General features: G+C 53.6%; 2 protein-coding genes across 7 annotated transcripts in view; both read left to right on the top strand.

The window, feature by feature from the left end:
• The window catches only part of PLA2G6 (phospholipase A2 group VI), a 56,948-nt gene extending 56,114 nt beyond the window's left edge, over positions 1-834 (top strand). For 5 of the 6 annotated variants that reach the window (XM_040490851.1, XM_040490854.1, XM_040490849.1 and 2 more), the window contains one exon: positions 53-197. In XM_040490851.1, the coding sequence (XP_040346785.1) occupies positions 53-197 (145 nt within the window). Of the gene's footprint in view, positions 1-52 lie in introns of all 6 variants that reach the window. The other variant, XM_040490850.1, reaches the window with a different exon arrangement.
• A 640-nt stretch (positions 835-1,474) lies between these two features.
• The window catches only part of BAIAP2L2 (BAR/IMD domain containing adaptor protein 2 like 2), a 30,332-nt gene continuing 8,223 nt past the window's right edge, over positions 1,475-23,583 (top strand). The window contains exons 1-7 of the mRNA XM_040490858.1: positions 1,475-1,864; positions 3,067-3,142; positions 3,947-4,033; positions 4,489-4,550; positions 14,823-14,894; positions 15,062-15,178; positions 16,212-16,358. Coding sequence (XP_040346792.1) covers positions 1,814-1,864; positions 3,067-3,142; positions 3,947-4,033; positions 4,489-4,550; positions 14,823-14,894; positions 15,062-15,178; positions 16,212-16,358 — 612 coding nt within the window. The 5' untranslated portion in view covers positions 1,475-1,813. The remainder of the gene's footprint in view (positions 1,865-3,066; positions 3,143-3,946; positions 4,034-4,488; positions 4,551-14,822; positions 14,895-15,061; positions 15,179-16,211; positions 16,359-23,583) is intronic.

Genomic DNA, 23,583 nt, shown 5'->3' on the forward strand with positions numbered 1-23,583 from the left:
CCAACCCAAGCCGAGCCTCGTGGGGTGACCCCCTCCTCCTTGACCCGGACAGATTGAACCCTCAGCTGGGGACTGACATCATGCTGGATGAGGTCAGCGACACAGTGCTGGTTAATGCCCTGTGGGAGACTGAGGTCTATATTTATGAGCACCGAGAACAGTTCCAGAAGCTCATTCAGCTGCTGCTGTCACCGTGAGGCCACTGGGCACCCCCCGCCACCCCATCCCACCCACCCAGCCCTTGATGGAGAGGCCAGGTGACATCTAACCAGCGCGCCACTGGGCAGAGCTGGGCCTCGGCGGCTCTGCATCTCCAGACCAGACAGACCAGGCCTCAGAGGGCACTGGGCTTCCTGCCTGAGGCTGGTCCTGAGTCCTGCCCACACTGTCCCCGCCTTCTGGCACTTTTTGTCATTCCACGCTTAGAAATCCTAGAGCCTCACTGGGGCCCTCTCCCTGATGGCCAAGGACAACTGACGCTTGGGCCCCCAGCCCTGTTAGCTCAGACACCAGGCGTTCTCCCAGGTCCCCTGGCGAAGGGGGGATGCCAAGACCCCTTCCACTCTCTGTCCTCTTCCCTGGGGTGGGGGGCTTGGGGAAACAGGCCTTTGCCCCCCCCCCCCATCAGCAGGGGAAACCCAAGCCCCGCCGACTCTGCCCTCAACACACATGCAGCCGCCTGCACCCCTCGGAACTGCCCCACCCTGCGAGCTCCCCTCAGCTCTCAAAGGTCACTTCTGTGACTTCGGTTATTCCTCCCGACCCGAGGTGGTTGATGGGTGGGGCGGGGATCCAGAGCCTGCCCTTAACTGAAATAAACGGTTTGATTCAAGCCCACCTGTGTTGTGTGCACTGTGCTCAGAGTCCCCCAGGGCCCTGCACCCACCAGCTCCCTTCAGCCTTGACTGTCCTCTTCCTGTGCCCCCTTGGATGAATGCTGTTTCCCGGGCTCCCCTGGGGATACTACTTCTCTGCTCCAGGCCCCCCCAAATCAGGCCGTGAGGGTGTTCAGAGGCGGCAGCTAAGTCCACTTGCCCACGGTGGGGGGTGAGGACGAGCCCCAGTTGCCGGGGCAGGCAGGGGATGAGACCCAGAAAGGGCAGGGGGCTTGGGCACGGTCACACGGCCAGTGCGGAGGGACAAGGTCTGGCCCGGGTCTGTGTGGCTCTGGGGCTTGTGGTACCGCCTCTCCAGCATGAGAGGGTCTGGGCGGGCTTTGGCAGATGTGGGATCCTCAGCCCTTGAAGTGCGGGTGTGAGCGGCTTGGGGTAGAGAAGAGGCCAGAGAACGGCGATGCCCAGTGGTACGTTTGGCCTCAGGGGCTGGGTCTGTCGGGGAGGGTTCTGGGGGAGGGCACCCCCGCAGCTCCGGCCCCTCTAACTTGGACAGGGCCCAATGTGGGCAGGCGGGAGGGCGGGGGTCCCCCCATAGCCAGGGGTCCCTGCGGGGCCTGGGGAAAGCTCGGCCTGGAGGAGGAGGTGACCTAAGAGAATGGCCCATCCACGCGTGCCCACCAGCCCACGGCTCACAGGGGTAAATAATTGAAGGGCAGGTCACACGAACCTGCCCGCGTCACAGGATGCCTTCCCCCCGGGTCTGGTTACGCCCCAGATCACATTCTGACATCCCTGGCTGGTGAATAATTAAGCTGCCACCTCCCCGGCCACCGCCGGCAGGCCCTCACCTCCGTGCTACTCTGCAGGATTCTTCACTCCCTTAGAGCAGTGGGCACTGGAGGGGACTGACCCTCGGCGCTCCCGACCCTGCCAGCACCCCCAGCCTCCTGCTCAGCACCTGGGTCGAAGCCCACTCCATGGCCCCCGAGATGGACCAGTTCTACAGGTCCACCATGGCCATCTACAAGGTGAGCGTGTGTGTGTGGCTGGGGGCCCGGGGCCCGAACATCCGTTCCCAGGGCTGGAGGGTGGAGGGTGTGCGTGGGCGCAGCGTGGTCTGTGAACCAGTCTGGCTTGTGCGCATGACATGGGGATCCCTGGGCGCAGCCAGCCTTCTCACCTCTTCCCCAGACGCAGCCCACCGGCCATCAGGGTCTGGGCACATGCAGACCGAAGGCCCCCACCCCAGCCCCAACCTGAGGCTCGCAGGGCGGGGGTTTGTCCACACAGTTACCCAGGGAGCGACAGGCCTGCTGAGACAGCACTCCTAGATGCCGGACAAGGCAGGACAGAGGACCCAGGGTGGCCAGAGGTGGGATAGGGGGGCCGGAGAGCCACCTGGCCCACGACTGGAGAGTCCCTCTCTGTCTGTCTCTATCTTCCCGTCTCTGTCTGTCTCTCCTTTCTGAACCCCTCACTCAAATTTTCTGCTTCACTCCAGAGAGGTTACTGTAGTCTGCATAGACTTTTATTGAGCACCTACTGTGTACAAGACCCTTTCACAGATAAGCCTCATGGCACCCTGCCTGTAGGATAGAAAATAATCACCCCAAATGATAGATGAGAAAACCGAGGCCAGCAGGGTTAAACAGCTTGTTCAAGGTCACCAGAGATCCCAAAGAGGCTGCTGGGATTTGAACCAAGACCCAAGTCTTAAGTCCATGCCCAGCGTCCTTTCCACCATGGAGGGTACTCTCCTGCCAGCCATGGCCTGAGGTGGCCTATGACCCAGCCACAGCCTTGCTCCCGAGGGGCTCTTCTTTGGGAAGGGCAAGATCTGCCCTTGCCTCTGAGGTGACTGTCGGCCGCCTGTGTGTTCAGCCCAGCGGGGCCTGGACCCAGGGCAGGGTTGAGCCACACCCAGCTGGGGGCCCACAATGGACCACAGCCTTCAACCCAGTGGGAGGAGGAGAACCTTCCAGGCGCATTGTCCTGGGAACAAGTTCCTGCCAGGGCAGGCGTGTGAGCCCAAGAGATGGCCTCCAAGGCCCCTGCAGCAGAGTCAGGATCCTGGGTGACTCTGCATTTCTAGATGGGTTCCCCTAGGGTCGGGCTTCTCTCTGGGTCCGGGGGTGCCCTGCTTCTGAGGCCCAGTGACTTGCCTCCCTGCCCATCAACGTTTCTTCCTCTTCCAATCTATCCCCCATCACCCCTTGCCCTCCGGCTCCAGAGTATCATGGAGCAGTTTAACCCTGCCCTGGAGAACCTGGTGTACCTCGGGAACAACTACCTCCGGGCCTTCCACGGTAAGTGCCCAGCCCAGGGCACCCAGCCCCTCGGCCGTCACTGCCCGCACCCACCCGGTCCCTCCGTGCACTGGTGTCCCCACCCATATTCTCTGCACCCCACAGCACACACTCAGCTCAGGCTCAGCCCTACACACTCCTGTCCACCACCCTCCCCCACACACCCCCACACCCTCCTCTGCTCACTTCTTAAGTGCCCTCAGGATGCTCCCAGAGACGCAGAGCCAGGCCCTGGTGGCCGACACAGCCCCAGCCACACACACAGTGATGCTATAGGTCGCCTTGATGCTATCCATGGAGCCCGCTGCTACACCCAAGCCCTCCCTGCCCTTTCGGACCTCAGAGTCAAAGCCTGCTTCCCCCCCCCCCCCCCGCCGCCGCGGGGGCGGGGGTGGTGCCCCCCGCCCCCCCCCCGCCGCCGAGCAACCTCAGCCCACCCCTACCCTGCGCATCAGAACACGTCTTCCACACGGGTACATGCAGGTGCCTACGCCCCTGCCCATGACAAACCCCCGGATGTCCGGCTCAGCAGCGATCCCTGTGCTCGGTGCATCCACCCTGGGCCCTGCCTCCGCGGGGGGTGGGGGGGAAGCCCACCCCCCACTCCACACCCGCTTTCTCCCCTGGCCGACGCCACCTGTCCTCACGCACCACCCAGGACACCCCTCCCTGTCACGGACGCCTGTGGCAGACCCCACAGTGTCCCCTCCACGTGCCCTGTCAGGAGAGGTCTCTAGAGGATGGAGATCGGGGGGCGGGGGGGGGGGGGGGCTGGATCCGGACCCATCCCCCATCCCCACGCAGCTCTCTCCGAGGCGGCTGAGGTATACTTCAACGCCATCCAGAAGATCGGGGAGCAGGCCTTGAAGAGCTCCACCTCGCAGATTCTGGGTGAGGCGCTCCCCCTCCCACTACACCCCCCACTCTCGCTTGGGCCTGGGGGTGCTCTCCTCCTAGCCCTGCCTCCACCCCAGGCCTCCTCCTGCCGTCCAGGCCCCTCTGTCTCCCTCCTGCCATCCCTCAGGCCCGAGGCCTGCCTTGCCCACCGTCCTGAGATCGCGGGGAGCGTGCCCGCTATGTTCTTGCCCTTCCAGGAAATCTCCCCAAGACGCAGGCCTTGCGGCCACGGCCCAGACTCCTTGGAGCCCAAGCCCCTCCCCACCACTCCCTGCAGGGCTGTTCCGGGGCTGGGACAGGCACTGCCACCCTCCCAGAGCCATCTGGGAACTCCCTGGACTTTGGTCCCCAAATCCAGCCTCTGGCAGCCCCCTGTAGCAGCTTCTAGCAGGAGGAGGGGTGGGCGGGGCCGGCCGCCCCACTGAAGCTGCTGCTCCCCCTGCCTCCAGGGGAGATCCTGGTGCAGATGTCAGATACCCAGCGGCACTTGAACTCCGACCTGGAGGTGGTGGTGAGTATCAGGCTGCTTGGCCTGGAGGAGACTGGGCTGTGTTCCAAGGAAGACCGGGGTCCCGACCTCCCACATCCTTTCTCAGGGAGGACTCCCTGGGACCCTTAGTGACACACGAGCACTGCCCTTCTGGGCACCCGCCAACGCCAGGCTGTGCTGGGCGTGTTTATCTGCCATATGTTGTGCAAGCCTCCAGCAACCCTGGGAGGCAGGAACGGCTTCCATCTCTATTTTACAAAGGAGGAAACTGAATCTCGGAGATCCAGTCCCTTGCCCCAAATTCCAGAGTGAGTGGAGGAGCTGGGGAGAGAAAGGACCACTGCCCGGGTGCATCCGGCCAGGCCCTGCCCCCTCCCTGGCTCCGCGGCCCCTCCCTCCACGCCCCCAAGAGAGTAGCCAGGCACTTGACCTTGTCATGCCCATGAGGACAGCCCTTCCACCCCCGGCCACCCACAGAACCAAACCCAGTCTTCTCGGTGAGGGATTCCAGGCCCTGCTGAGCCAGCAGTCTCCCCGTGGTGCCCCCCCCCCATCACAGCCCAGCACCCCGAAGAGCTGCCCTCTGCAGACGCGGCCTGGTGCCCTCACCGCTGGGCTATCTTCATGCTGTTCTGTCAGCCTAGAACCACCCCTACCCTTGCCGGCCGGCACCTTCCTGAGCCTCCCTTGACCCCTGGGCGCGTTCATCACTTCCCCCTCTGGACTCCCAACGCTGCTTCTATCCGTTCTTAGCACATGGTGGTTAAGAAAGCGAGCTCTGTAGCCGGAGCACCTGGGTTCAAAGCCCAGCGCCACCCATCATTGGCTCGTGACCTTGGACAAGACTCTCTGCACTTGGGCTTATCTGTGTGTGAAACGAAAACGACCGTAAAAACTGCTGGCAGGATTCTTGTGAGGCCTAAGTGACTTCCTATGGCCCGGCACCCACCTGTAGCCCTCCGTGCGTCTGTGCTGTGATGATTAGAGGCAGAATCTATCACCCCGTCTCTATCTCTGCGGGGACTCGGATCCCTGCAAGGGCTGGGCCGGAGCGTGGCACCAAGCAGGGCTTTGCCCAGTCTGGACAGAAAGAGCGAGCTTTGAAAAGGGGGTGAGGCCTGGCCGCAGGGAGAGGAGGCGAGAGGGCATTCCCAGAGGGGGCCGGCGGGCTAGGCGCGTGTGTGGTGGGCAGAAGTGAGCCAACGATGGGGAGCCGGGGCGGAGCAAGAGAGGACCTGATGGTGAGGGGTCTCGGAAAGCTCGGGAGGAAATGTCAGCTCATTGCCACAGCACGTGGCTCTCAAATGTGGGGTGGGGGCCGGGAATCGCTGGAAGTCAGGGTGCTCTTTGGGGGAACGCCGTAAAAACACTCAGCAGTTTGGTCACTATGTCAAAATGGGGAACGACGTCACGAGCAGAGAACACGCATCCTGCACAGGAGGAAACCCTGGTCCTGGGCGCCCGTCTGGCGGCCACCCGCAGGCTGGGAGCCCAGCTGTGCCCCTTCCTGGGGCTCAGGACGGGAGTTACGGAGCACACCTCGTGCGGGGAGCCGGTGACTTCCGATTCTCGGGTTTGATGGCTCTCCGTGTCACTTGTGGCACATCTGGGCTGGCTAGGGACAAGTGTCATCCAGGGCCTCTCTGTAAGGAGAGCTGCCCTCTCTGGGTACCAGTGTCTTGGCTGTGACAAGCAGGCAGGGCCTTCGGCCAGAACCGTACCAGACCCAGGACGCCAGAGGCCGCCTCCCCCTCGGGCTCATTCACTCGACAGCCATTTGCTGCTGGGTGCCAGGCACTGTTCAGGCACTGGGGAGACCCTTGCCTTCCCCAAGAGAGGAGACGGACAAAACCCTAGACTAGCAAGTGACAGCTTAGATGCAAAATGTGCTCTGGAGGAAAGAGCAGGGAAGGCAGATAGCAAGTGTTGGAGGGCTCCAATTAAAAAAAAAATTTTTTTTTTAATGTTTATGACAGAGAGAGAGAGAGAGAGAGAGAGAGAGAGAGCATGAGTGGGGGAAGGGCAGAGAGGGAGAGGGAGACACAGAATCACAGAATCAGAAGCAGGCTCCAGACTCTGAGTTGTCAGCAGAGAGCCTGACACGGGGCTCGAACCCACGAACCTTGAGATCATGACCTGAGCCGAAGTCAGACGCTCAACTGACTGAGCCCCCCAGGCATCCCCAGTATCATAGACTTCAACACATTTGATGTATTTTAGTCCTCTGTGATTATTGTCTTTGGCAAAGTTGAAAATGTCCCCTCTTTGGCCAGTAGAAACTTCTTCAGTCTGGCTCCTGACTCTTTTGGGCACAACCCTACTGGTTTTGATAGCTTGCTGGGTGTCCTGCTTTGCTCAGCCTCTTCTGGTATCACACCAGCATCTCCTTTGCTCCTGGTCTTCATCAAGAATCCTGATTCTCGGGGCGCCTGGCTGGCTCGGTCGGTTGAGCGTCCTACTGCGGCTCAGGTCATGATCTCACGGTTTGTGAGTTCGAGCCCCGTGTCGGGCTCTCTGCTGTCAGCTCGGAGCCCACTTCTGATCCTCTGTCTATCTGTCGGTCTGCCTCTCTCTCTTTCAAAAATTAACATTAAAAAAAAAAATCCTGATTCTCAAGGATACAGAGAAGGAAAGCATTCAAATATCCCAGGTGCCTTCTGGCATGGAATGTTGAGTGTTGGTGTTGAAAGGTCTGATCGTCTATTTTTTCCCATCGTAAATCACTTACCTTTTTAACCTAGATGCCCGAAAGATTTCTTTTCTGTCTCTTGAGTTCAGTAATTTGTCTAGATGTGTCTTGATGTTGATCAGTCTGGGTCACTATGATCAGTTATATGATATACTTTTTCAATATGTAGTTTTAAATATATATTTTTTTAATTTTAGGCATCGTTTTTTTAAATTTTAGGCACTTGTCTTGAATCCCGGTTTTTAGAATATTTTTGTTCTCTGTCTTTGCCTTTCTTCTTCAGGGACTCCTATTATTTGTATGTTGGATCTCCATAGCTTATCTTCAATATCTGTTTCTTCCTCTTAGCTATTTTTACTTCTTTCTTCATTTCTTTTTTTTCTCCTCCACTTCCAGATATTATGATTTAGTACCTAGGCCCCGAATGGAGTCCGTAATAGAAGTCCTATCATAGTTGTATATGTATACACAATAATATATATTATCATATATAATATAATATATATTATATGTTATTGTACATAAATATAAATATATTATATATGATATATTATATGTTAAATATATAATATCAGCTTGAAATTCACCTTTTTTAAAAGTTTATTTAGGGGCGCCTGGGTGGCACAGTCGGTTAACCGTCCGACTTCAGCCAGGTCACGATCTCGCGGTCCGTGAGTTCGAGCCCCGCGTCAGGCTCTGGGCTGATGGCTCAGAGCCTGGAGCCTGTTTCCGATTCTGTGTCTCCCTCTCTCTCTGCCCCTCCCCCGTTCATGCTCTGTCTCTCTCTGTCCCAAAAATAAATTTAAAAAAAAAAAAACGTTGAAAAAAAAATTTAAAGTTTATTTATATATTTTGAGAGAGAGAGAACGAGGAGGGGAGGGGCAGAGAGGGAGAGAGAGAGAAAATCCCAAGCAGGCTCTGCACTGTCAGCACAGAGCCCCATGCTGGGCTTGAACTGATGAACCATGAGATAATGACCTGAGCCGAAGCCAAGAATCAGACGCTTAACCAACTGACCCACCTAGGCACCCCAAAATTCACCCCTTAAAGTGCACGATTTAGAAGTTTTTAATGTACTCACGGAGTTTTGAAACCATCCCCGCTACCTAATTTTAGGACATTTTTGTCACCCCCTTCCCCAAAACACCATTCCCATTGGCAGTCACTCTCATTCTTCACTTTTCCTTAAAAAAAAAAAAAAAAAAAAAAGGTTTCTGGATGGCTCCATCGGTTAAGCATCTGACTCTTGATTTCAGCTCAGGTCATGATCTCACGGGTTTGTGAGATCGAGTCCTGAGGCGTCAGCCTCCACGCTTCAATGTGAAGCCTGCTTAGGATTCTCCCTTTCTCCCTCTTTCTCTGCCTCTCTCTCTCTCTCAAAATAAAGAAATAAGCTTTTTTTAAAGAATTTTAAAAAGTCTTTCTCCTCTTCGGCAACCACTTTCTGATTTCTATCTCTAGAGATTCATTTTGCCTGTTGTTGGACTTCATACGAAGGGAATCGTACATGAGTATCCCTCTGCGTCCCACCTTGTTCCCTCGGTGAACTTCACAGGCATCGCTGCTTTGTTGTTTGATTGCTTAGTATTCCACTGAACGAATATACCACAATGTGTTTATCTGGTTTTTCCGTTGATGGTTGTTGGGGTTGTTTCCAGTTTGCGATTATTGTGAAGAAGGCTGCTGTGAACACTCTTATACAAGTCTTTTGTGGATATACATTTTCATTCCTCTTGGGAAAATACCTGGGGGCAAAATCTGTGGGTTTCAGGGTTGACATATATTTAGCTCTAATAAGAAATCGTCAAAGAGCTCTCCCAAGCTCTTGTGCTAAGCCGCACCCCTGCCAGCAATGTTTGAAAGCTGCTGCTGTTCTATGCACTTGCTATGTTCTTGCACTTGGATGTTGTCAGCCTTTTCCATTTTAGCCATTCTAGACGGTATGGAATGGTACTTTATTGTGGTTTCATTTGCATTTGCCAGTGACTGAAGACTTGTAACAGGCTTACCAGATATTTGCATATCTTGTCTCATGCAGTGTTTGATTAGTACTTTGCCCATTTATCAGGTAATACTTACTGTTGACTTATAGGAGTTCTTTATATAGTCAAGATATGAGTCCTTTGTCAGGTATATGCATGGTGCATAGTTTTTTGCCCAACCTATAGCTTGTCTATTCATTTTCTAAATAGTGTCTTTGATGAACAGAAAGTTAGATTTTGGGGAAGCCCAGGTTGGCTATTTTATGGTTTTCATTTTACAAAAGGTGGAATCTGTTTAAACTCAGTAAACTACCTTACAGTTCATGAGTCAATGCTATGGCAACAGCAAACACCAAAAAGAACACCTGTCTCTACTAACTTGACAATTTTAAGAAATGGCTTGTGCTCATATCTTATTTAAGAAATCGTTGCCTACCCCTTTGGCAAAGATATTCTAAGTATTCTTGTAGAAGCTGTATGTTCTGGGCTTTATGTTTATTTCTATGACCCACCCTAAATTTGCTTTTGTGTATGAAGTGACATAGAGTCAGGGTTCTTTTTCCCCCTGTATAGACATTCGATTGTTCCAGCACCGTTTCAAAAAGACTTTGCTTTCCCATTGAAGTCACTTGGTGTCTTAGTCAAAAAAAATTTTGTTGTATATGTGTGGGTGTATTTCTGAGCTCTCTACTCTGTTCCACTGATATATATTTGTCTATCCTTACAACCATACCACACTGTACTAATTGTTATTGCTTTATAGTGCGTCTTAAAAATCAAGTAGTCTAAGAATTTTGTTCTTCTTTCTCAAAATTATTTTGGACATTCAACAATGTTTGCATTTACATATTGAGAATCAGCTTGTCAATTCAAGAAAGTCTGCTGGAATTTTGAGAGGGATTGCATTAATCCATAAATTAATGGTCATCTTAACAATATTGAGACTTCTGATCCATGAATATGGTATACTTCTCCATTTATTCATTTCTCATAGTAACACCCTGTCATTTTCAGGGTAGCAGTCTTGCACATCTTTTGATAGATTTATTCCTACGTGTTTGACTTTTTAGCCATTATAATTGGAATTTTTAATGTTTACTTATTTATTTTGAGGGGGCAAGAGCATGTGCATGCATACACACCAGTGGGGGAGGGGCAGAAAGAGGGGAGGGAGAATCCCAAATAGGCTCCTCACTGTCAGCACAGAGCCTGATGTGGGGCTCGATCTCATGAACCTTGAGATCATGACCTGAGCTGAAAGCAAGAGTCAGACATTTAACTGACTGAGCCACCCAGGCATTCCCACAGTTGGAATTTTTCAATTTCAGTCTCCAATTGTTCATTGTTCGACATTATTTTAGTAGGATCACTCTGGCTCCTATACTAAGAATAAAATATTGGGGCGCCTGGATGGCTCAGTCGGTTAAGTGACCGACTTCGGCTCAGGTCACGATCTTGCGGTCGGTGGGTTCGAGCCCCGCGTCGGGCTCTGTGCCGACGGCTCCGAGCCTGGCGCCTGCTTTGGATTCTGTGCCTCCCCCTCTCTCTGCCCCTCCCCCGCTCATGCTCTGTCTTTCTCTGTCTCAAAAAATAAAATAAAAACATTAAAAAAAAAATTATCCGCAGTGGAGGGCAAAAGCAAAAGCAGGAAGACCAGTTTGGAGGCTGTTGCAATAATCTAGGGGGGGACTGAAATAACTTGGGAAAGTGGCAGCACTGGTAGTGTTGAGAAGAAATCAGATTGGATGTAGAGCTAATAAGACTTTCTGATGGAGTAGACGTCAGTTGTAAAAGAAAAGGGAACGTCAGAGTAACTTCAAGGTGTTGTCCTGATCAACTGGAAAGTGGAGTTGCCGTTAGCTGATGTGGGAAATATTGAGTGTGGAGCAAGCAGTTTGGGTGGAGGGGAGAGATCAGGGACTCGGCTTTAGATATGATAAGTTTGCGATGCTTATCAGAAAACCAAATGGAGATGTGGACATCAGTTGTAGGTATGAGTTTGGGGTCAAGGTCTAGGTTCGGTTGTTCGTCTGGGAGTCGTGAGCGCATGGACAGATGAGCTCATGGAGGTAGTGGGTGTAGGAAGGGAAGGGAAGAGGCCCTGGGCGATCAGGAGATGAGGGGGAATCAGCGGGACAGACAAGAGGCAGTGAGGGTGGCGAGTGGGAGTGGAGGTTAGGGAGTGTGAGGAAAACCAGGAGAGGGTGGTGGGCCGGAAGCCAAGGAAGGAAGGTGTTTCGGGAGGAGGGAATGGTCAACTGTGTCAGATGATGACCACAGGACGAGTCAGATGAGTCCTGACAGCTGGCTTTGCACTGTGGAGTGTCAGTGATTTCAACAAGGACATTCTTGTTGGCATGGTGGGGCACAGACTGACTGAAGGGGCTTCCCGAGAAGCCCGAGAATTGTCACAGGGACAATTCTTTCAGGGGGTTTTCCTGTGTAGGCGACAAAAAGATCTCTTGTGAGTTACTGAAAGAAGTCAATACATAGAGCTTACAGTGCGTGTTTTCTACCGTGGGTCTGCTCTCAGCTTCTGTACTGAGGTGCTCACAGGACCCGGTAACGAAGGATATGCCGGGAGAGGAAACTCTGGGAAGGGCAGTCTCTTTTCTGACCTGCTGGGAATCTGACCTGCCCGGGGTTGATGACTTCCTTGTTTCAGAAGCCACCTGCTAATAGTCCTATGGTTTCCCCATAACAAGAGCTCAAAGTTCACATCAGTTATCAACCTCTTAATAGATTCGTTTCTTCTGGAGCCTGACAAAGACTTTCCATTAACCCATTGGTGCTCGGGCCCCATCTTAATGGGACATCCTGGGTCTGTGCCCTCTACCCCTCTGGCGATCACAGCCAAACTGTGGCAATGGGAAGAATTAGAATCCAGCCGCCCTGTTCTAGCACACATATCCACGGTGTGACTCCGTTCATACGTGGCAGGAGTGACATCTGATCGCATGCAAGGTTAGCTTATTCACAGCGACATCTCCCAGGTGAGAGTGGGAAGAGGCAAACAGAATTAGGAGGCGGGGGAAGGCCCCCAACTTGTCTCCTGCACTGACAGCAAGAGCCCTTTGATCTGTATTTTAAGAACATTTTAGAAGAGCTCCTACACTCAGGCCTCCTTGGGGAGACCGCTCCCAGCCACCCAGGGCCCTCAGCTGGAGGCAGGCTGCACAGCCTCCCTTGCCTACCTTTGTGACAGTCCTACTTCCCCCCCCCCCCCCGGCCCCACCCCCCCGCGCGGGGCAGCCTGCCAGCGCTGAGGTAATTCAGGCGAAGCTGCCGCGTCCATTCTGTCGGGTTTGCGCATTGCAGATGTTTTCTGTGGCCTTCGGCGTGGTTCAAGTTCGTCTCCAGGTACCACTCATCCACTTTATTAGTGCTCTGGTTACAAAGTTGCCGGGCTTTTTGAAGGTCTGTTCCAACCCCTCATCTCCCCCAAGCCCCGTTGTTTATTTTGGGCGATTTGTGCCGATTTTCAAGAGCATACGCTCGGAGTTCAAGCACAAGTCTTAGACTGCCCGGTCAGGGGGAAGCAGAGCCCGGGGAGGGGCAAGTGAGGCACCCCGAGGGCTCCACTGGGAGGTCCCGCAGTGCAGGTTGAGGTGGCTCACTTCCTTACTTCCTGGGTCCAGCAGATAAGGGCAGAAACGTGGACTTGGTGCCACTCGTAACACTGACCCCCTCCCCCCGTCACACACACTCACCAGCAGCCACAACTCAGGGTTCAAGGCGTGGCCAGTCCCGAGGGGGCCACACTCAAGCTCCCCTACACACCAGCCGTTACCAGGGTTTCAGAAACAATTATGGGAGGGAAAAAAATGTAAATTTTGCAACTTGAAAAAAAAAGTTGGTTTATCTATTTATTTTTAATTTTTTTTTTAATTTTTTGTTTTTTCAACGTTTATTTATTTTTGGGACAGAGAGAGACAGAGCATGAATGGGGGAGGGGCAGAGAGGGAGGGAGACACAGAATCGGAAACAGGCTCCAGGCTCTGAGCCATCAGCCCAGAGCCCGACGCGGGGCTCGAACTCATGGACCGCGAGATCGTGACCTGGCTGAAGTCGGACGCTTAACCGACTGCGCCACCCAGGCGCCCCAATCTATTTATTTTGAGAGAGAGCGAGCGAGAGCGGGGGAGGGGCAGAGAGCGAGGGAGAGAGAGAGAGAATCCTAAGCAGGCTCCGCACTGTCAGCGCAGAGCCCGACGCAAGGCTCGAACTCACGAACCACGAAGTCATGAGTCAGACATTTAAACGACGGAGCCACCCAGAGGCCCGTAAAATTTGCAACTTTTATACTTGGCTGGTTTTCCCCGCATACGAGGAGAAGATTACCAGCATTCTCTTTCTGGGCAGTGCCCTGCCCCAAGGGACAGAGCACCCACAGCACAGCGTGGGGACCCCTGTGGCAGCAGGCGGCATCCACTGAGGGTTCTTGAGCAGGTGCTGCTGAGGGGAGAGCGTGTGCAGACAAGGCTGAGCAGAGACGGGAGTGGCCGCAGGGTGGGGGAATGTGCCGGGTGACCACCACGGCCCATAGCGTCAAAGCTCTTCAGGTTCATAAAGCTCAACCTTTCAGAGCATCCGGCCGAAACTTCCCTGTTATAGATAGGGAAACAGGCCCAGAGAGGGGCAGCATCTTGTCCAAAGTTACAGAGCAAACTACTCTGTACTACTGAGCTCGGTACTGAGCTCCGTACTCAGTAGCTTTCCTGGCCACGCAGGCGGTCAGCCGCCTCCGTCCCACCTGTCACGCGAACCGGCCACCCCTCAGTGAAGACCTCTCAACAGCTGTGAGCGCTTTCCCTGGGTCGGGCCCTGCCCACGGTGCTGGCGACACGGAGATGGGTCAGCCGACGTTCGTGCCCACAGCGGCTCGCTGCATCTCCAAAGGGGCTGCGACCAGGGGCGCAGGAAGAAATCTGGCCTATGGCTCGAAGAATGAAAAGTAAACGAACAAACGTATACACGTTCCAGAAGGAAAACGGGAGAGCGGTGGATTCCGCTGGGGAAGTCGGGAAGGCCTCCTGGCAGAGGGGGCAGGGAAGCTGGTATTTCAAGTTGGATAGCACATTCCAGGCAGAGGGTACCGCATGACCAAAGCACAGACTGAGTCTAAGAACCAGAAGACGTTGCTACGCGTATCGGACCGTGTGTTGCGACCCAGTTGCCGCACTAAGTGTTTCACATTTTTTTTTTAATTTTTTTTTTCAACATTTATTTATTTTTTTGGGGACAGAGAGAGACAGAGCATGAACGGGGGAGGGGCAGAGAGAGAGGGAGACACAGAATTGGAAACAGGCTCCAGGCTCTGAGCCATCAGCCCAGAGCCCGACGCGGGGCTCGAACTCACAAACCGCAAGATCGTGACCTGGCTGAAGTCGGACGCTTAACTGACTGCGCCACCCAGGCGCCCCAACTAAGTGTTTCACATTTTTAACCACTTAATCCTCCCTCCCTCTGGGTGCTTTTATTATGACCGTGTCTCTGACGATTGGGCAGGTGCCTGGGGTGTGAGGAACGCGGTGGGCTGTATTAGACTGGGCGGTGCGAGGGATGCTGGGGTCTGGAAGGATCGGGGCCACCCTGCCCACCCCCACCCTGTACTCCACACAGGTGCAGACGTTCCACGGAGATCTGCTGCAACACATGGAAAAGAACACGAAGCTGGACGTGCAGTTCATCAAAGTAAGTCTGGCCACCCACCTTGGCCCCCCCCCCAGCCCATCACAGGCAAGACCGCCCCTCCCCATTTGATGGATGAGCACACTGAGGCCTGCGCTGGGTATCGACTGGCCCCAGGCTGTACGTGTTCCCAGCTGAGCCCCCGCCCCCCCCTCTCCACGCCACCCAAGGACAGCCGCCAGCACTATGAGATCGAATACCGCCACCGAGCCGCCAACCTGGAGAAGTACATGTCTGAGCTGTGGCGCATGGAGCGCAAGAGGGACAAGAATGCGCGGGAGATGAAGGTGCGTGGGCTGGGGGGCTAAGCCGGGCTCTGGGGGGGACGCCCTGACAATCCCCCTTCCCCCCTGCCACCCAGGTCCCCCGCCCAGCATCAGCCCAACTCTAGGAGGGCCACTTGCCATGCGCTCTGCCGTGAGCAAAGCCAGAGCGCTCAGCCAGCCCCTGGCGGCTGGGCACCACCGGCCCTCCGGGGCCACCCTCAGCGCTGCTCCCTGTGCTGTCACTTCCTGGCCCTCCCCAGGCCTCCCGCCTTCCACTTCACTGAGAAAACCGAAGGCCCTCAACCATGCTGCTCCTTGATCACGGTAGCGCAGGTCCCCGCCATCCCCCGCTCCCTCCTGCCCCCCCGCTAGGCCCGGCCCTCCTCCCCAGCTCGGGGGCCCTGGCCCTGTCCCTCTGTCTCCAAGACCTCTATCTCCTTTCCTGTCTCCTCTTCTATCTCCTTTATTTTTTCTTGCAATGTTTATTTATTTATGTTTCGAGAGAGACACAGAGCAAGCAGGGGAGGGGCAGAGAGAAAGGGAGAGCGAGAATCTCAAGCAGGCTCCGCAAAGTCAGCACAGAGTCCAGGGCGGGGCTCGATCCCACGACCCCAGGATCATGACCTGAGGGGAATCAAGAGCTGGACGCTTAACCCACTGAGCCACCCAGGCGCCCCCAGTCTTCTGGCTCCTTCAATAGGCTCTTACCTCTCCTCTTCAGAATCTTCCCTCCCAAGTAAGGGCTTATGAATCAACTCATTCACATTTTCTTAAACCAACCTCCCCGGACCCCACTCCATGCTTGGCCCCGTGCCTGGAGCTAGGGAAAGAGGCATGGCCGTGAGGAGTTCCCTGGGCCGGGCGGACACAGAGCACGAGGATGCCCATGAGAAGTGGGCCTGGGAGCCAGGATGGGCTGGGCGCTCCAGGGAGGGCCTCCAGGAGGAGGTGGTTCAGGAAGGACAGGGGGGCTTCGGACAGCTGGCACCGGGGGGAGGTGGGATGTGGCAGACACCCACCCGCTGCCTCCTGCTAGAACCCGCTTCTCCCCCAGGAGAGCGTGAACCGGCTGCACGCACAGATGCAGGCCTTCATGTCCGAGAGCCAGCGGGCAGCTGAGCTGGAAGAGAAGCGGCGTTATCGTTTCCTGGCCGAGAAGCACCTGCTGCTTTCCAACACCTTCCTGCATTTTTTTGGCCGGGTGAGCGGGGGCCGGGGCCGGGCTTAATGGGGGGCCTTCCTCGGGTCTGTGCTCTCTGTGAGCTGGCTACCCCCAGAGAGTCCCCTGCCTTTGCCTTCCTTCCTTCCTTCCTTCCTTCCTTCCTTCCCCTCTGTAGATATTTATTTTATTCGTTTACTCTCCCCATCTATTTCTTTTTTTCTACGTTGATTTGTGTCATCGGCTATTCATTCATTGATTCCTTCGTTCATGACTTTGCTTATTCTCACACTCATTCACTAATTCATGCCTTTCTTCGTTCACGTAAGAACCGTTTACTTTCTCATTCCTGCTTGCAGATACTATTTGCAAATTCATTAATTCATGGGCGTATTGAGTTATTGCCTATAATTTTATCGTATGATTTAAATCCTCTGTGCTCTTGCTGTCTTCTGTCTGCTAGACCGATCTTTCATTTTTCACCGGATTTCTTTTTTAAAAAATATTTACTTATTTATTTTAATGTTTATTTCTTCTTTAAAAAAAATTTTTTTTTTAATGTTTATTTATGTCTGAGACAGAGACAGACAGAGCGTGAGCAGGGGAGGGGCAGAGAGAGAGGGAGACACAGAGTCCGAAGCAGGCTCCAGGCTCTAAGCTGTCAGCACCGAGCCCGCTGCGGGGCTTGAACTCACACACTGTAAGGTCACGACCTGAGCGGGAGTCAGACGCTTAACCGACCGACCGAGCCACCCAGGCGCCCCTTTCATTGGATTTCTAATGGATTTTGCTTTCCATATCCAGCTGCCCTGTTGATGAGTGCTGTTGGGTTTATAACTAATCTTCTCTGTAAATATTACCAGTTGTGTATTTAAGGCCTCTCAGAATCCAGTCTGACGCTTTTCATTTCACTTTGCCTGAGATTAAAATTACCCTCCTTTCTCTTCTGTTCTCTTTAAGTGTGTTTTCTGTTACTAACATACAGCTCAGTTTGATTTCTTTACCAGTGACAGTCCACGTCTTCCAATAGCAGAATTCAGTTCGTTTCCCCTTGAACCCAAGTGATACGCCTGTTTTATTCTTTCTGTATAACTTGAGTCAAGTGCATTTCCTTTTTATGGTAGTTGCCTCGTTTTCTTCCATGCTCGTTCTTGCCGCTGTGGCTGTGTCACTATACATTTCCTTTTCCCCTTTATTTTCGTTTTAATTTTTTTTAACATTTATTTATTTTTGAGACAGAGAGAGACAGAGCATGAACGGGGGAGGGTCAGGGAGTGGGAGACACAGAATCGGAAACAGGCTCCAGGCTCTGAGCTGTCAGCACAGAGCCCGACACGGGGCTTGAACTCACGGGCCGCGAGATCGTGACCTGGCTGAAGTCGGACGCTTAACCGACTGAGTCCCCCACGCGCCCTTCCTTTCCCCCTTTATTAGTTTGCAAATCCTACTGTCCTTTTCATCTCTACTCACGATGACCTCACTTTGTGACCCTCGTGGTAATCGATATTCATCTATTATCTTTTCCAAAATATACGGACACCCCCCCCCGACACTACTCTGTCCATCGAGCACCCTCCCCAGCCCTTAAGATAAGGCCTTGGGAATGGGGCGCCTGGGTGGCGCAGTCGGTTGAGCGTCCGGCTTCAGCCAGGTCACGATCTCGCGGTCTCGCGGGATCTCGTGATCTCGCGGTCCGTGAGTTCGAGCCCCGCGTCGGGCTCTGGGCTGATGGCTCGGAGCCTGGAGCCTGTTTCTGATTCTGTGTCTCCCTCTCTCTGCCCCTCCCCTGTTCATGCTCTGTCTCTCTCTGTCCCAAAGATAAATAAACGTTGAAAAAAAAAAAAAAAAAGATAAGGCCTTGGGAAGAAGTTTCCTGCCCTCCCCGGCACTCTAAGCTGTGGCCTGACACCTCCCTTCATCCTCCCCAGCTCCGGCTCTTGGTTTTGCCAAAAAACTTCGGGACTTTTAGTTCCAGGCTCTCACTCGCCATTTCTTTGCATCATGACCCACGTGACCAGATACACCGCTCGCCACTGTTTTCATTCCTTTCCATTCCCACGGTCTTGAGGTTTCTGTCCCGATTAACTGAACACGTTCCGCAGACACATCGTCTGAATCCGTGCATAGCTGCAAATGTCCCACTTTTACCCTGACTGCCGGGTGGCACGTTAGCTGGTTACAGGACTCCAGAGCTGTGGCCCTTTTCTCCTGTGGCCCAAGATGATGTTCCTCCGGCTTCTAGCGCTCCGTGCTGCGGATGCTAAGTCGGGTGCTGGTCTGTGTCCTGTTATTAGTTATGCAACTGGCTCTTATGCAACTGGCTCTTTCTCTGGATGCTTGGAGATTTTCTTGGTGTCCTTGGGACTCAGAAACTTGTCTGGTTACCCATAGACGAGGGCCTATCCGTGTCCCTCCCTCTGCGGGCTCAGGCCTATATCCAGGTCAGGGTAGCTATTTGCTCTTCTGGTTCCTAAATTATTAGCTCTCTGCCGTCACTCCTTTTCCTCCTTCTGGAACTCCACATCTACGACCCCCCCCCCCACCCCCACCCCCCATGTGTTCGTCTCTTCTTGGTCTGTATTTTGAGATCTCTCTCCCCTTGACCTGTCAGGCAACTGATGGTGTCCTCAACAGGACTACTCTCTCTTAGAGTTCATCTGTTCACTGTGTTATTTCTTTTAGGTTTATTCGTTTATTGAGGGAGAGAGAGTGAGGATGAATGAGCGGGGGAGGGGCAGAGAGAGAAGGAGAGGAAGAGAACTCCAAGCAGGCGCCACGCTCCGAGCTGAGCCTGACGCGGGGCTCGATCTCACAACCCGCGAGATCGTGACCTGAGCCGAAGTCCAGAGTCGGACGCTTCACCGACTGAGCCCCCCAGGCGCCCCCGTTCATCCGTTGAATTTTAAAGCTTACAGTCCTGACCTTGGTCTGGGTAGGAAGGTGTCTGCTATGCAGCGAAGGCTCCGGTCAAGACCTTGTTAAGCTTGTCACCCCTTCTTTCAGCTGCCTGGGTGGTCTGCTGCGTTCTCCTCCCTGACCACTGGGTCCTCTTAGGTACCTTGTTTCTTTCCTTTGCCTCCTCATGGTCCTCTTCCCATTCTGAGGTGAGCTGCAAGGGCTCAGGCAGAGGTACTGACAAATGTGGGGGGAGGGGGCAGTGGAGCCATCTCGGCCCCAGTGGGACCCCATCTCTAACTCAGGTCTTCCTGTTGAAAATCAGCTCTCACTCAGCCTCAGGAATAGGGATTAATGTAGCCTACCCATGTGGAGAACCCCCACAGACAGGGCTGCCAGGGAAGGTTGCGCAGGTCGTGCACTGCACAAGGGTACCTGGTTGAGAGTAGGAGCTATGCTCTACCCTCAAAACTCAACACACTCGTGCAGACTGTTTCCCTGGAGAAAGGAGCATTTCTTTCTTTCTTTCTTTCTTTCTTTCTTTCTTTCTTTCTTTCTTTCTTTCTTGACATTTTTATTTTATTTTTATTTTGTATTTAATTTTATTTTTTTTAACTTACATCCAAATTGGTCAGCAACAATGATTTCAGGAGTAGATTCCTTAATTCCCCTTACTCATTTAGCACCCCCCCCCCACAACCCCTCCAGTAACCCTCTGTTTGTTCTCCATATTTAAGAGCCTCTTGTGTTTTGTCCGGGAGCACTTCAGGCCCCTGCCAGCCCAGCACTGGTCAAAGTTCTGTCCTGCTGTCTTCTCTAGGTCCAACAGGGGCTGATTCCTCACAGTTCCTTCCCACCTGGCCTGGTCTAGCTATTGACCCCTCTGGGGGGCGGGAGGTGGCTGGTGGGATGTACAGAAGGAGGTGCCAAGGACACTGGGACATGATCTTTCCACCGTGCCTTCATAAATTGATGACTTTGTCCCTGCATTTTCCAATATCGTTTGTTCTTTCATTTATGTATTTGTTTTTTTTAAGTGGGGAAGGAGTAGAGAGAGAGAGAGAGAGAGAGGGAGAGAAAGAGAATCCCAAGAAGGCTCTGAGCCGCCAGTGCGGAGCCTGATGCAGGGCTCGAACTCACAAACCGCGAGATCATGACCTGAGCTGAAGCCGGACGCTTAACCGACTGAGCCACCCGGGTGCCCCTCATTCACGTATTTAATAAATATTTTTAAAGCCCCGCTGTGTCTATGAAATAGAGGCTCTGTCTCTATTTCCATCTGGGTCCCTGACCCACCCACCCAGGCAGCTTCTCTATTCCTGATGCCCCCAACAGGGCTCCTCCCCCCGCTGCCCCCCCCCCGCCCCGCCCCAGCCTCTTCCCTCTGTCCAATGCTTCCGATTTCTGTGCATTCTTATTTCATTTCTATTTCTCTTTCTTCGTAGTCTTGTTCAGTTTCCCAGCCTCTGCGCCCCGGCTGCAGACCTAGCAACTGATTTCACTTCTCTGAGTCTCATTTCTTCTCTGGCAAAAGAAGGAAATAATCCCCTCTTCACAAGGTTGATGGAATGATGTAAGTTTCATGCGAAGGAGCCCAGTGCTCTCTTCCCCCTCCAAAGATGAAAACAAAAGCTGCCCTTCAGGAGATCTGTCTGCTTGCAGTCGGCTGCCCCCCACAGCCAGCAGCAGACTCCCGCCTCCCCGCCTCAGCCAAGTCCCTTCCCCAGTCTCTGAACCCAGGGACCCCCTGGTGCTGAGCAGAGGTGGGAGACGCTGTCCCCACAGCCAGCCCCAAGCTCAGGGCTCAGCCTTCTCCCCCTGCCCCTCCTCTCTCCCACGGACTGGGGCTCCATTCCAGAACTGTTTTACCTTCTTTTAAATGGTCTTCTTGAGACCTAACCCACACAGCACGTAATTCATGAATCATGCGATACGTGGTCCTCTGTGACGGGCTCCTCTCACGAAGCTTCACGCTTTTGAGATTCATCAAGGTTGTGGCAGGAATCAGTACATCATTCCTTTTTTACGATTTTTTTTTTAAAAAGTTCATCTATTTATTTTGAGAGAGAAAGAAAGAGAGAGAGAGAAAACACGAACAGGGAAGCGCAGAGAGAGAGAAGGAAAGAAAGAATCTCGAGCAGGCTCCGCGCTGTCCGCACGGAGCCCCACACGGGGGCTCGAACTCACAAACCGTGAGATCGTGACCTGAGCCGAAATCAAGAGTCGGGCGCTCAGCCGACGGAGCCACCCAGGCGCCCCGGTACGTCATTCCTTTTTATTGCCAAATAACATTTCACGGTCTGGATAGACCACATTTTATTTATCCATTCATCCGTGGATGGATATCTGGGTCGTTTCTACTTTGCGGCTATTAGAAACAATGCCAGCGGGGATATAAGTGAAAGTTTTTGCGTGGACACGTTTTCACTCCTCGTGGCTCTAGGGGATAGATCTGCTAAGGATGTGGGGTAGGTACCGTGTTGCTCTATCCAGCTGGTTTTTAGGACACACAAGATCTAACTCCCGAAGATAGTCAAACATACGTGTTTACCTGTCACTCTGTCTATAAACAGAATGCACAAGATTTGGAACAAGATTGAAAGAATGATGAGGGGCGCCCGGGTGGCTCAGTCGGTTGAGCATCCGGCTTCGGCTCAGGTCACGATCTCACTGGTCGCGGGTTCGAGCCCCGCGTCGGGCTCTGTGCTGACAGCTCGGAGCCTGGAGCCTGCTTCGGATTCTGCGTCCCCTCCCTCTCTCTCCGCCCCACCCCTGCTTCTGCTCTGTCTCTCTCTGTCTTCCAAAAATGAATACACATAAAAAAAAAATTTTTTTTTTTTTAAAAGAAAGAATGATGAGGGCCTGAGCTCAGCAAGCGGTCATTCTCACGCGCCTCCCGTGACCAACCCTGGCTGAGTCTGCGTCTGGTCAATAGCATGCCTCTCAGCCCACCTCGCCCTCAGCTTCTCCGGGCTCGTCGCAGTTGTGCGAGCGTTATCTCCAGGATACGTTCCTAGGAATGGAATTATCGAGCCCAGGGATGCAGGCATTCGTTGTGCCAGTTTACCCTTCTGCCAGCAAAATCGGAGACCCTCTTTTCCTCGATGACAGCGTGGCGGCAAACTTGTCCCTCTTTGCCAGCCAGCGAGGTAAAAATGGTCTCTCCAGACGTGGCTTCATTTTTTTTTTTTTTCCAACGTTTATTTATTTTTGGGACAGAGAGAGACAGAGCATGAACGGGGGAGGGGCAGAGAGAGAGGGAGACACAGAATCGGAAACAGGCTCCAGGCTCTGAGCCATCAGCCCAGAGCCTGACGCGGGGCTCGAACTCACGGACCGCGAGATCGTGACCTGGCTGAAGTCGGACGCTTAACCGACTGCGCCACCCAGGCGCCCGACGTGGCTTCATTTTATCCTCGTCTTACAAGCGAGACTGATACCTTTTCATGTTTCAGAGCCATCGGACGCCCTTCACTGTGCTATCAGCATCGTTTCCTCCATTTTTCTTATTAGTTTCTCGGAGCTCTTTATATGTTACTGAGATTAGAGCTTCCTTGGTGATGAGAGGCACATATCTTCCCAGTGTGTCATTTATCGCTTGACTTTGCTTATTGTAGGTTTTGCCGTGCTTAAAAAAATTATCTTGACTTAACCAAATGTATCCGCCTTGTCTAGCATGGTGGGGGGGTCCGTATCATACTTAGACTGGCTCTCCCACTCCATCCCTGTTTTGGAAATCCCCCCACGGTCTCTTTATGGTTTTGAAAGCCTGTGCGGTGTTTCTTCCCGACCCCTGGCTACGCCGCCCGGAGGCAGGGCTGACGAAAGCCAGTAAAATTCTGCGCTGTCCAGGCTGGGACTTGGTGCCGGGGCCTTTCCTCCCAGAACGCCCTAGCACCGTGACAAGATAACGGAGGGGCTGTCCACCCTAGTGACCCGCTGGCCACCTGCTCCTGTGACGGAGTCGCTGCTGTTTGGCTGCCCGAGATCCCCGTGAGGTTTTCAGCCGCTGGCCCAGACTGAAGGGAGGAAGCGTCCAAAGGTGCCGTCCCAGGAAGTTGTCTCAAGCTGGACTAGTGCAGGCCACGCCGAGGCTCACTGGCTGTGAGACCTGGGGCCAGTCATTAACTGCTCTGACCCTCAGTATCTTCTTCGATAAGACGGTGGTAATAGTGACATCTAATTCCCAGGGCGATTGCGAGAATCAAATAAGACGATACGGGTGAAGCTTGAACACTGGGCCTGGCGCAGAGTAAACGTTCGACAAAGGGAAGCTTTGCTTATTCCTAAGGTGACGGTCTTGAGCTTGGCCTTGGGGGAGGAGATGCTTGACTGGAAAAGGGAGAGGCCTTTGTTTATTTATTTCTTAATG

Source organism: Herpailurus yagouaroundi, unplaced genomic scaffold, assembly GCF_014898765.1.
Source record: "Herpailurus yagouaroundi ecotype Mexico unplaced genomic scaffold, PumYag 182, whole genome shotgun sequence".
Lineage (NCBI taxonomy): Eukaryota > Metazoa > Chordata > Mammalia > Carnivora > Felidae > Herpailurus > Herpailurus yagouaroundi.